We start from the raw sequence: 13,283 nt of genomic DNA, 5'->3' as shown, positions 1-13,283 counted from the left end.
TAGTAATGTACTTCTTGTACACAGTATGATGTTTCTATATAAATTTTTAACAGTAAAGTGTCCGATCATAATTTGGGCAACATTATAATTGAAAGCATCTGGTTATAAAGATGGCAAATATTAAAAGTTGACATGAAATTTTCTCAACTTGCGAGACCTTTTACAGTAAAATTGACTTCTCTTTGTTCCAGGCTGTCCGACCTATCGCCCAGGCCGGTGACAAAAATGCCGACTTCAGTCCCCTGGCCTTATTTGCCTTCTTTGTCAACCGATGTCGGGAGAACCTTCACATCATCATTGCCTTCTCTCCCATCGGTGACGCCTTCCGCAATCGTCTTCGTCAGTTCCCGTCCCTCATCAACTGTTGCACCATTGACTGGTTCCAGGTCTGTAGTCATTCCTTGACAGAGCTGAACACTCTGATGTTGAAGTTTTATTTCTACTGTTTTTGTCTTATTCAAAACTTATGATTCTGTGATGTCCATTTTGTAGGCGTGGCCAGAGGATGCCTTGACCAGGGTGGCCAACAAGTTTCTTGAGACGGTCGAGATGGAGGAAGACGAGAGGAAGGAGGTGGTTGACATCTGTAAACACTTCCACACCAGCGCTAGGAACCTCTCAGAAAGGTAAATAGGGAGGACGGCTTGGGAAAATCAGATCTTGTTTTACCAAGTGCTGGTTCATACTATATATAAAGTGTCAATGAAACTCCCTCTTCATGCCACCTTATATAAACCAAAACGTTAAACCATCTCATCCATCTCATCCCTGCAGTTTCCTGGAGGAGCTGGGTCGTCACAACTATGTGACCCCTACCTCCTACCTGGAGCTGATCTCCGCCTTCAAGACGCTGCTGGGTAAGAAGCGAGATGAGACCATGAAGGCCAAACGACGCTACGTGGTGGGTTTAGAGAAACTAGCGTTTGCTGAGTCTCAGGTTGGATCTATGCAGATTGAACTCAAGGAACTACAGCCTCAGCTGGTGGTGGCTGCCGACGAAAACCAGAAAATGATGGTGGTAAGTTGGAATGAACGGACTATTCTGAGTTTGGCCGTATAAACCCCGCCCACCGTAGGTTTATGTACATACCAAGTTTGAATGGGCTACAGTGGTCACCTGACCAAAGGTCATGATCTAATTGGTCAATTATTGTAAGATGGACAGGCAGGAAGGGTTATTGATATAGTTGATGTCAAATTTAACCTAAGAGCTAAATAGAAGTTGTGTGTTTGTTTGTTTTGTTTTTTTTAATTTCTTTCTGGTAATGAAACCAAGAATTCCTCAAGAGTGCCGTATAGGCACTGTAGCTTGAAAGCCTGGAGAAACCTGTATAGAGAAGACAATGAGAAGAAATTACAGTATTAGAGGTGGGAGGAAAACCCCAGAAGAATATTCTGGGGAAAACCCACAGAATCAGGTGGGGACTGAAAACCCAATCCACAATTGGTCAGGGCAGGAATCGAACCTTGGCCATAGCGGTGGAAGGCGTGGAAAGTAACCACTTCGCCAACCTGACTGCCTTTGCTTAACAAGTGGAATAACATGAACTACACAAATCATAAAGAGTACGAGGGTCTTTCTCATTGGCAAAATGGCAAAGATTCTTCTGGGAGCAACATATCACCTTTGGGTAATATTTTGCTAGGATTGAAATGTCAGGCAGTCTCATTTTTACAGTTTGAAAATTTAGCTTAACCCTGACCCCCCTCAAAGGGTTCATTTGAATTATGCAGAATCTTGTACCATTTTGTTCCTTTCTTTATTTGCATGTTCAGGACGGTTCCTATCTGCTACATAATCATAGGAAACACGATGCTATCATTTTTGTTTTGATTTATATCTTTTCTTCAGATCATTGAGAAGGAATCGGTTGAAGTAGCAGCAACCAGCGAGGTGGTACGTAAGGAGGAAGAGGCAGCTAACATCCAGGCAGCCTCAGCCCAAGCCTTGAAGGATGAATGCGAGAGTGAGCTAGCTGAAGCCATCCCGGCACTGGAAGCGGCTCTAGCTGCCCTCAATACACTCAAGGTACACTATAGAGTGTTATGAAATCTCATCTGATTGTTGTGGAGCGCATAAAATTGCCCAGACATATGACTTATATCGTTATAAAATTGGTCCAATAATCTCCAACATAATTGTTTTCATTCTGTAATCCCACAGCCTGCAGATATTGCCGTGGTCAAGACCATGAAGAACCCACCCTCTGGCGTCAAGCTGGTCATGGCAGCCGTCTGCGTCATGAGAGACATCAAACCGGAGAAGATTAATGACCCAGCCGGCACAGGAGGCAAGATCCTGGACTACTGGGGTCCTTCCAAGAAACTGGTTGGGGACATGAACTTCTTGAACTTGCTCAAGACCTACGACAGGGACAACATTGCTGTAAGTAACTATCTGTGACATATGAACTTTGCTCCATGAATATTCATGAGCCACTGTGGTAGCCTGAATCCCTCTGTAGCATTGTCAGGAATATTTCAGATTTGTCACGACGATGCTGTTATTTCAGACAACAGTGCCCCAGTTTTTACGACCCTTGAACTTTACTTATATAAATATTCATAAGATGGTAGCCAATCCTTCTTTAGCATTGTTCAGGAATATGCCAGATTTTTTCACGACGACGCTGTTATTTCAGACAATAATGCCCCAGTTTTTAAATGACGACAGCCAAAACATACTTTGTCAAACGAACGTTCTCCACTACACTGTGAGATACGATTTGCATTGGATATGAAAGAAAGATTATTCTGCAGACGAACTGTGAATATTTGATGATTTCTATTTCATAAGGAGTGTCCCTGATTTTCAAAGTTGATATTTTTTTTCACAAGTATTTTTATTAAAAGGCCTTTTATCTGACAACATCTGAGGGTATTTCTATGTTTCTCCGTGATAGACATAAGTTGATGTTTAGTAGTTTCCTTGTCTTCAAATTTCATTGCAAGTGGAAGGGTCTTTTCATTGAAAATCTTGCTTTATTGTTTTATATGCAACTTTTTCCCTAGTTTGATCGTGTATTACATCAATTTTTGATTTTGTCATTTTCATGTAAATTCTGCATAATATGCAGGAAAGAATGTTGCATTCTGACGCCACTTTTTTCATCATATTTTATCTCAATGAAGGCCAGTCATTGCAAAAATGTTGAAAAGACATGAATTTGGGACTGAGAAACATTCCAATTTTGTTAGAAAATACTTAGAAAATTGTCTTGACTCTCCATAGACTTTGTACACAACCGCCGAAGTGGTGCCTGGATACTACGTTCTTTCCAATATACATATTTTGATGTGATACTTGTTCAAATTTACAAAATGTCAATGGAATGGTACATTCAAATCTTTTCTTTGTTTTTGTGTTCATTTCTTCCAATCAGCCTCACATTACCAAAAAGATCCGCGCGGATTTCATCCCTAACCCAGAGTTTGACCCAGTCAAGGTAGCCAAAGCCTCATCGGCTGCCGAGGGTCTGTGTAAGTGGGTCTTAGCCATGGAGGTCTATGACCGGGTGGCTAAAGTCGTAGCCCCAAAGAAGGAGAAACTGAAAGAGGCTGAGGCTGACCTGAGCGAGACCATGACTCTCCTCAATGGTAGGTCATTTTCTTGCAGTATCCGAAATATTGAATTTAAGGTAATGTTAAACATCAGAAAACAAAACTGCTGCATTATTATGCAATATCTAACTTGACTGTAAGAGAATAATAGTCTCAAGCATCCTGTGAAATCATGGCACCTGGTTGTGTCATCATTTTCAAGAAAAGGTGACTTTTGTATCATTTTCCGAAGATTGTTCGGATGAACCATCGTTGGAATAAAACAGCTTTGTTTTCAGATACTGCCCCCAATTGACAGAATTTAGTTGGTCCAGATTTTGTTTGCAATTGGTTAACATATCAGTGAACGGGCGCAAGCTGGCTAGTCTGGTTCCCTGACCCGACACTTCCCTGACATCTATAAATTGCCTTGTTTCGTCTGAAGTGTCAGGTCAGGGAACCAGACTACAAGAGCAACGTTTTTCCTTGTTTTTTTTCCGGTATCCATGAACACAAAACTTGAAACAGGTCAGTCGAACGATATTTGCTTTAAAATACCTCCTCCCAAATCTGTCCATTTCTGAAAATTACAGGAAAACAAATTCATGTTGTGTATTATTTTTCATCCATTAGCACGTTTACTGCATTGTGTTGCATTGTTTTTATTGTTGATGAATTTGTGACCACTGGTTTGCATGCGTGTGGCGCAAAGTATGTAAGCCTATTTCTATGTTATATATCTTCCCTTTTTTGTTTCCAGCTAAGAGATCAGAGTTGCGTGCTGTGGAGGAACGGCTGGCTAATCTGAAGCAGCAATTCAAAGACATGACAGACAAGAAGGAGCAGCTGGAGCAGCAAGTAGACCTGTGTGCCAAGAAACTGGACCGAGCGGAGAAGCTGATTGGTGGTCTAGGAGGAGAGAAGGACAGGTGAGTAGTGTCAATCACACCTACACAAAGCAGCAAGCACCTCAGGACCAGTAATCTCAAAACACTGGAATGCAGACGACTCTCGTTAATACAAACCCAGTCAGACCTAGCAAAAATGTGATGCGATCAAGCTAAATGAGTCGTTGGTCGGGAACTTTCACTTGGAGATACAGGCCAAAATAGGGCCACTTCATCACATCACTCCATCACATCTCTTGGTTTTCCGACTTCCATAATTTTTGAACTAAAGATGGTATCAGCTTGCAGTTTTCACAGCAGTAATGCTGAGATTGTGCTCTTTTCAAATCTGCAATAAAAAATTTGACCAGGGTCGACAAACGGCTCATGTAGCTTGATCGCATCACAAATGTGATGGGGATTATAGATAAATTTATATATAAATTCTGGCAGACGGTCACTGTAGACTAAGCGGCACTGTTTTTATGGCTGCAGCATTGTGGTGGCTTACTTTCAAATTGTTTGCAGCAGAAAAACCGAAGTGTTGTGCCAAATCAGGAACAACCCATTCCAGCTAGAAACCAAGGAGCATAATTATTAAAAAAAATAGAGCTTCTTAAAATGATCTTGTATTTGAAACATTCGCTTACCGACCTATACAATTTTTAATCAACAATTGGCTATTCATGCGATGATTACGATGATTGCCATGCGATAATTACGGCAATGATTCCATTTCACTTTTTGCAGATGGACCATGGCCGCGGCCGATCTGCAAAACATCTACGACAACTTGATGGGTGATGTCTTAATCTCATCTGGAGTTATCGCCTACCTGGGTGCCTTCACCTCAGCGTTCCGATTCAGATGTACCAGCGACTGGACCAAACTATGCACAGTAGGTTTCTAAAACCTCAACTACCGAGCTCTGGGTCCAATTTAAGAAATTGTTGCTTAGCAGATTCATGTGCATAAGCAACTGTCCACTGAGTACCAGTCACAAGTAGTACACATTGCATGATATTTTGGCTGGTAACCTATTTTTGCTTAGCAATATTATTTTGTGCTAAGCAACTTTCTTTGCTGAAAAAAATCCATGTAATTGGCGTCAGACATCTTGGCTTTAGTGACTGACAGTCACCGATTTGCAAACAAGTTTAAATATTTTTAGGGGCTTTCTGTTATAAATTAAAGTCACTCAAACACGTTTTTGGACCAAAAATCTTTAAAACATGCAGTGTTTTGTCAAGTGAATTGATTTAGGTTTCAATAAAAGTGCTTGTTTTTCTTTTGCCAACGGCCTTTATAACACATTATGTCTGGAAATGAAGCAGTTTCGATTAAGGATTGTCATTTCAAGGAATTTGATCTTTCAATCAAATTGCAATAAAATATACTCGTGTTTGAACTTTTAGTTATTTTGCGTTAAACTCTACACTCATAATTTTTATTTTGGAAGTCTCTGCTCGAGAACCAACAATGTGACATTTTAATGTGTCATGAATATTTAAGTTGTTCTCATATAGAGCTACCAATTATTTGAATATGCATTAGCTGTGACGATGTCCTTTTGTTTGTTCTCAATAAGTGCTTACTTTTTATATTGTGCATCCTTCAGACCAAGAAGATTCCATGTTCGGATGAGTTCTCGTTGAGTAAGACCCTTGGTGAGCCAATCAAGATCAGAGCGTGGAATATCGCTGGGCTGCCTACCGATGCCTTCTCAGTAGACAATGGTGTCATCGTGGACAACTCCAGAAGATGGTAAGAAATCCATCACTCCTTAAAAAAAATATTAACATCTGTCTTGTGTGAATAATTACTGCCTATCAGGCCAGTGTTTATATCTGTTTGCCTTGGCATGAAGTGACTGAGAATATTTCTATTCCCCCCCTGGATGGGATGCCAGGCCATTGCAGGTTACTCCCCAGCTAATGCCAGTACCCATTTATACTCCTGGGTGGAGAGAGGCAAGTGGACGTAAAGTGGCTTGCCCAAGGACACAACATATGGCCAGCAGCAGGGAGCTGTTTGGGAGCTGTTTGTGGTTCAGAGAAGAACCAAAGTGTAAATTCATTGCATTAACAGAGCATTCTACATGAAATACACAAAAATACACAAAATAATACACATCAGGCGTAATACACAAAAATATAGTTCCACATGGTGTCACTGCAAGTATTCACTCAATAAGTTATTTATCTTCAAAGGTTGATGTTGAAAATTGATGAAAAAGTTGTGACACATATGCAAAATGATCTCAGTGGTTACTTTTATTAACAGCAAAGAAAGTCCAAAATTGTCTCCCTAAATGCCATCTTTCTCCCTCTTTTTGTCTCAGGCCGTTGATGATTGACCCCCAGGGTCAAGCCAACAAGTGGGTCAAGAACTCGGAGAAGGACAGCAACCTATCAGTCATCAAACTGACCGATAACGACTACATGCGCATACTGGAGAACTGTCTGCAGTTTGGCACGCCGTTGCTGCTGGAGAACGTAGGGGAAGAATTGGACCCATCGCTGGAGCCTCTGCTGCTTAAACAGACCTTCAAGCAAGGTAAGCTGGAGTTAGCCGTTTGGCTGCAGTACTGCAACAGAAAAACGGAACAAAATTATCGTAAAATCTCAAAAGAATCAAGTACTCAGATTTAGTGACATTGAAAAGATCCTAACAAAATATTTTTTATCATGTGTATAAAGTTTTGATGTCCGAATCTGATTCCTGAAAAAGTTGACTTTCTGTTTGTGGTAACCAATCACATTTGCAAGCAGGATTTCAATATTTGCTTGCAAATCTTGAAAGAAATTTGTATCCATGTTGGAGAGTTGCTGAAAAAAAAGAGTTTTATTTAAATTAGTTGGGTGAAATATGACGTCACAGATTGGCGTTTGAGTTTGCTTTTCCAAAAAAAAATTTGAATTGGCGTTCATACAGTATGTTTTGAGCCATGCGTAAATATTCCCTTATTGGTGTATTCCTCTAACACTAATTTGTAAACATTCAGCTAAAAATTGGTTGCACCAAGTCCCAATTTTCCACGACTTTCTCTTTAGCATATTGCTCAAACTTTATAAAACAAATCTCAGCACTGAGAGTTTGTCCAGAACGGGCATTTTTTAAAAATAGTTTTACATTGGGAAAAACCGCAAATCCCAGCGAACGCAGAGCACAGAGCGAAGCTGCTTGGCATTTCGCAATGTTTTTAATTTGAGTCACAAGCACAAGTTGCCGCCAAGTTTTATTTCATTATACAGCAAACAATAAACACAAAGTATAAGCACAAACGGGAGATTTATTTTGATGATAATCTGACGCATTTTCGATATTTTTGATATGATTAAAAAATTGCTATCAGCGATATCGATATCAAAATAATATTGAATAATCAATTAATATCGATATATCGTTTATCATTGGCCCTTATCAACAACAAAGTATGGAACCCATCTATGTACAGTTATAAAGGGTATCAATTCTTATTTTCCAAATTTGCATGGTGTTGCCCTAAAGAGAGACAACCATATCATACAACAGCAACTTCACACTATGTATTTAGAGTCTTGACCATTCACCATCTTGTCTTCAGGTGGTGTTGAGTGTATCCGTCTTGGAGAGAACGTGATTGAATACTCGCAGGACTTCCGCTTCTACATCACCACCAAGCTGCGTAACCCTCACTACCTCCCTGAGGTAGCCACCAAGGTCTCCTTGCTCAACTTCATGATTACGCAGGACGGGTTGGAAGACCAGCTATTGGGGATTGTGGTGGCCAAGGAAAGGTGCGTCAAATTGGAGGGGAAAAAAGACAAAATTGATGAAAGAGATGATGAAGCAGAGGCAGCAATTTGATGAGCCTAGAAAATTTTTACTTTTCAAAAATATGTTACAAGCTAAAATGCAATGGGAAGTATTTTGTTTGATTGCTATTAGCTGAGTTTTGCTATAGAAAAATCATGTAATCAGCTGCATGTTATGGGCACTGGCTTATTTCAATATTTTGGCTGTGAAATCAAAAAAGACTTACCGTGTAAGATCAAATTTTGCATTGGGAAGATATAATAATAACACACAGTATTCTCAAGGTGCACAGAATCTGAATATATAACCGTTCAAATAAACCGGTACCTGAAAAAAGTCATTATCTGACTATGTTTGAGAGGAAATTCATTAGGGAGATGAGTTTTGAGATGTAATAATTGGGATTTTGTTCTATTGGGAGAACAAAACTTTCACTAGCTCACTGGGGGGGGGGGGGGACTTGCACCCACGCCCTCCTACTGGTGTAGATGCCTTAACAGCTTGACCATTGAGCTTGCCACGGTACTCTGGCCGGTTTGAATCTGATGTGCAACCAGATAATGCAATTAGTATTGCGTAAGATGAAATTTGCTTTTGGAAGAGGTAAATATTTGATACTGATTTTTGCCCTTCCCCAGTGTGAAGACTTATCTCATGTTTTGGAAAACAGATGAACATTAATGAATGCCGTGTCCGAATCAAATGGCTATGACTGGCAATAACACAAGTCTATGGGAAGTGGCTGCAGCTGCTAGCCAGTGGCTTCCATAGGTGTGTGTTATTTCTAGTCGTAGCCTTGTGATTCGGGCAGGGCCTCAGCATAGATGATTTTTTTCCCCACAAAAAAAGACCAGCCCACCAGGAATGGAAGCCCAGACTTTGGTTGGTTTTTGTTTTTTACTAGTGCCGGTCTTTCCTTCTTTCATTACAGACCAGAGCTTGAGGAGGAGCGACAGGCCATGGTCCTCCAGAGCGCAGCCAACAAGAGACAGCTCAAGGAGATTGAAGATAAGATCTTAGAGACGCTGTCCTCCTCCGAGGGGAACATCTTGGAGGATGAGAGTGCGATCCGCATCTTAGATTCCTCTAAGGTATAAACGGAAATAATCACCCACTTTATCATATTCCTGAATTATATTCCTGAATTTAAAATTCTTGCTGGATTCCTCAAACATTATTACTATCAAATTGAATTGTTACATCGTGTGCTCAAATACTGTAATTTCATAGGTCTAGAACGGCCACGTGTGTAGTTGACTTTATATACACCGCATTGCATATAAATTGGGTGCATTGCGCGTGTGTGTAAAACGTCATATCCCATATCCCTCATCACAGCAGTCAACAATTGTTAATTGATGTTTCACTTCACATCATATCATATGCTTATTATATTTGTATGCGTTATTTTGGGGGGAAAACTGACAGAAAATAAACACTTCTCCTTAACTACATACCTACACACACTTTCATGCAGCTTGAAAATCATACTTAATCAGTGTAGAAAGAAAACTATTACTTCAGCTGAGACACCGTATTTCTTTTGGCTGTTTTTTTTCTTACTGGAGGAGACGGAAGATATTTTATCTTTTAATCATAACCTTGTCTTGAAAGTTGAACTGTAGAATTTGAAATTTTAAAAGTGCAACGTATGAGACAAAGGTATAATGTCAGGCAGACTTCAATGATTTTTTTATTAAGTGATTTTTTAAAACTCTCTCTGTTTCTCACTCAGGTTCTCTCGGATGAAATCTCCAAGAAGCAGAAGATTGCAGAAGAGACGGAGAAGAAACTGAACGAGTCGCGAGCCGGCTACCGTCCCATCGCCAAACACTCCAGTGTCTTATTCTTCAGCATTGCCGATCTGCCTAACATCGACCCCATGTACCAATACTCACTGATGTGGTTTGTCAATCTCTACATCAACTCCATCCATGACAGGTTAGCTGTTTGTTCGGCTTGTTTGTTTGTCGATATTGAGCAAGCATCGTTAACTAGCCTTCCACAGGGCCAAATATGTAGTGGGGGTGTCGATAGACGTACCGAAGACCAACTTAGAAGCCATCAGGCAAATTAGAAAAATAACTGGAAAGGCTTTTGAGTTTTGAGGCTTTTTCATTCAAGAATGTAATTTCTATCATATTGTAAGTCTAAAACAAAACTTGGTCCTTCGCAAAAGTAAATTTACTTCTTTTTGTTTTTCATGTTTACCTAGAATTATTGAGAATGTTAGAACGGTTCCATTTACTTCAAGACAGCTTCAGCACTTGTTAATGTTAACATCTTGTCTTTACAATTCCCAGCAATAAGTCCAAGATTCTTGAGAAGCGGCTGCGTTACCTATCAGACCACTTCACCTACAACCTGTACTGCAACGTCTGTAGGTCCCTCTTTGAGAAGGATAAACTCCTCTTCTCCTTCATCCTCTGCACAAATATCCTCATGTGAGTACAAAAAATATAGTGTTCCTATTAGTCACTCGACTATGTTTTAAAAAAATCGTATTAGCCTGCAAAAATTAGGGGTCTAATTATCATTCAATTTTTTGGGGGGGGGGGGGGAGAGGGAGGGCAAATTAAATAATTGATTGGAGTTTGTACCCTTCCTTTTTTAAACCAGAATTTATGTATTTGGATATCATTTTTTTATAACGAGGCTTCATCCTTGACACCATCCAGGGATATGAATTTTTCTACATCTACCAATTTCAGGCTTTTCTCAAATTGCAGATAACATATGGCACCATACATGTGTGTGTTTTTTCAGTACCTCAAACATTCTTGCAAAAAAAGGGTTAGCCCACATCCCAGAACATCGTCATGTTTGAAGATATACTAAGAAGGCATTCAAACCCACAACCTCTTCCTTACTGACGAGGGACTCTAATTTTATCAGTTTTACTATACAATTTAGAGTACATAAAAAGCAAGTAGCTTCATTGTGTTAATCAGTCCAAACATCAGCCCGAATCTAATTCACCCCCACCCTAATTCACCCCTACCCCACCCCACCCCACCCTCACTCCACCCCCACCCCAACCTCCGTCCAGCGGCATCCAGCTTTTTATCCGGGGTAGGGGGGATTAAGATTTTACTGTATCTACATCTGAACTGTCTTCAAACCGTCGAAACATTTACTATTAAATAAAAAATACCAAAATGCCACCAAGGGAACAAGTTCCCCTTCCCTCGCTTGATACGCCACTACCTCCACCCACTTCCCATCCCTATCCTATCCATGCCCACTCCAAACCTGACTGCAACTCCAACCCACACCTATCATTAAAGCCCCCTTTAATTCACCATTTTGTTTGCAAGTAACTGCATGATAATTAGCATCCGTTGCCCTTAATTCTTATGAATATGTAAACTGCTTATCATCATTTGCTAAAAGTTTTTGCATACACGTGTCACCTTGTTTGTGCAAGCATGATTAGTTCCCACACAAGTCCTATGCATCATTGCAATGAATATTTATTAGCTTGCCGGCACCTTCATTTGCATACATATGAATATGCATGAGCTCCCTGCAGATTTAGCCTGTCCCTATACATCTGTCACTGAATATTCATGAGCATGTGCAATTAATCTCACCAATTATATTTCTCTATATGCATGTTCCATTCTTTTCTTCCAACCATTCCTATCACCAACACAGTGCGGAGGCTGAACAGCATGCGTAAGTTTATTCGCCAACATTCCTTCTCATTTTATTTATTTCTTACAGATTCCACTATTTTTCAATTTGCATATTCATGTTTTGATTTTGCCCTTTCCATTTTAATATTCTCCAATGAATAATTCATTATCCTTCAACGTTGAAACATTACTACTTTAAGTAACTTTTGATCTTTTCCAAATTTGTTCAAAATATTAATTCCAGCATATTTTGTTATTAATTGTTTTTCAAGGCCTTTAAACATATCACATAATGGAAATATTTTCAAAGAGTGATTTTTACAAACAAAATTCCATCTACTAACATGTATGAAATAATTATTCAGTACGTGTAACCTGTCATTGGCATTGTAATGTTCCATCCGTCATTTAAAAACCAAATGGAAAGAATAGTTTGAAGGATTGTCGAATATTACCTTCCATGGGTTTTGTGTTGTTTTACATGCCGGTGTTCATGAGTTGTGTTTGATTTCATTTGGTTGTTATGGTAACATAGGATTCTGGTGTTGGTTATAATAGGTTCATAGTATTCTTGGTGGTTGTTTTCTATTCGACTGATGGTATATCATCAACCACTGTGGCACAAGGATTTCTAAAATTCTGACAAAGAAAACAAAACTATTAAGTAGTTGAAATTGAAGGTTCAACTCCCAAATTTGTTGGGAAAATTTAAGTTGTATGTGACGCAATCTCGCTAATCTTCAACATATATAGTTGTCCTTCTGCAGCAGTGGTTGTGTCTTCATAAAGTTTGTTAAAAAAAATAAAAAGTAAAAGACCAATTAGGAGAACCAGTATGGGTGGTTCACGGCAAACCAGTAAAATTGTGTAATTTGGACAGGTGAAGCAAATCTTTAAGTCTTCTCCAACCTTATCAAATGTTGCCAGCACCATATATTAACTTGCTTCATTCCTTCTCCTCCTAACACCAGGGATAAGAAGGAGATGGACCAGGAGGAATTCATGTTCTTCCTGACCGGCGGCGTGGGTCTAGACAATAAACTAGAGAACCCAGACCCCTCCTGGCTGTCAGATAGAAGCTGGGATGAGATCTGTCGTATGTCTGACCGTCAAGCCTACAAAGGATTCAGGTATAAACTGTCGAGCCCAGGAATTATTTCTAACTTCTACATTAGCTTGTAAACACAGATGTGCGGACAGGAATTGAAGACAAACAAACAATGTGCAAAACTTTGACAGGATTCCATGAAAAGAAGAGACTGTAACTATTCAACTTTTCATCTCTGCATGCACTTTTTGTAAAAGACGTGGGCATATTGCAGCCGAGAAATTTACTAAACAGCAGAATGGATACACAATCTGTTCAGAAAAAATAAACTCAAAAAACCAAAAACAATTACAATTTAAAGAGAATATACAA

The 13,283-nt window shown here is 39.6% G+C and overlaps 1 protein-coding gene across 4 annotated transcripts in view; it reads left to right on the top strand.

Annotated features, from left to right (window-relative positions):
• The window catches only part of LOC119731731 (dynein heavy chain 12, axonemal-like), a 75,952-nt gene that overhangs the window by 51,504 nt on the left and 11,165 nt on the right, over window positions 1–13,283 (top strand). For 3 of the 4 annotated variants that reach the window (XM_038204960.1, XM_038204962.1, XM_038204959.1), the window contains 16 exons: window positions 192–386; window positions 493–626; window positions 775–1,018; window positions 1,853–2,029; window positions 2,165–2,386; window positions 3,384–3,597; window positions 4,301–4,469; window positions 5,178–5,325; window positions 6,046–6,191; window positions 6,769–6,983; window positions 8,014–8,206; window positions 9,157–9,316; window positions 9,961–10,166; window positions 10,529–10,669; window positions 11,883–11,903; window positions 12,835–12,993. In XM_038204960.1, the coding sequence (XP_038060888.1) occupies window positions 192–386; window positions 493–626; window positions 775–1,018; window positions 1,853–2,029; window positions 2,165–2,386; window positions 3,384–3,597; window positions 4,301–4,469; window positions 5,178–5,325; window positions 6,046–6,191; window positions 6,769–6,983; window positions 8,014–8,206; window positions 9,157–9,316; window positions 9,961–10,166; window positions 10,529–10,669; window positions 11,883–11,903; window positions 12,835–12,993 (2,744 nt within the window). The remainder of the gene's footprint in view (window positions 1–191; window positions 387–492; window positions 627–774; window positions 1,019–1,852; window positions 2,030–2,164; window positions 2,387–3,383; window positions 3,598–4,300; window positions 4,470–5,177; window positions 5,326–6,045; window positions 6,192–6,768; window positions 6,984–8,013; window positions 8,207–9,156; window positions 9,317–9,960; window positions 10,167–10,528; window positions 10,670–11,882; window positions 11,904–12,834; window positions 12,994–13,283) is intronic. The other variant, XM_038204961.1, reaches the window with a different exon arrangement.

This window comes from Patiria miniata, unplaced genomic scaffold (assembly GCF_015706575.1).
Source record: "Patiria miniata isolate m_02_andy unplaced genomic scaffold, ASM1570657v1 HiC_scaffold_24, whole genome shotgun sequence".
In the NCBI taxonomy this organism is placed as follows: domain Eukaryota; kingdom Metazoa; phylum Echinodermata; class Asteroidea; order Valvatida; family Asterinidae; genus Patiria; species Patiria miniata.
Note: the sequence above shows the minus strand (reverse complement) of the source record. Positions and strands in the feature narration are given on the sequence as shown.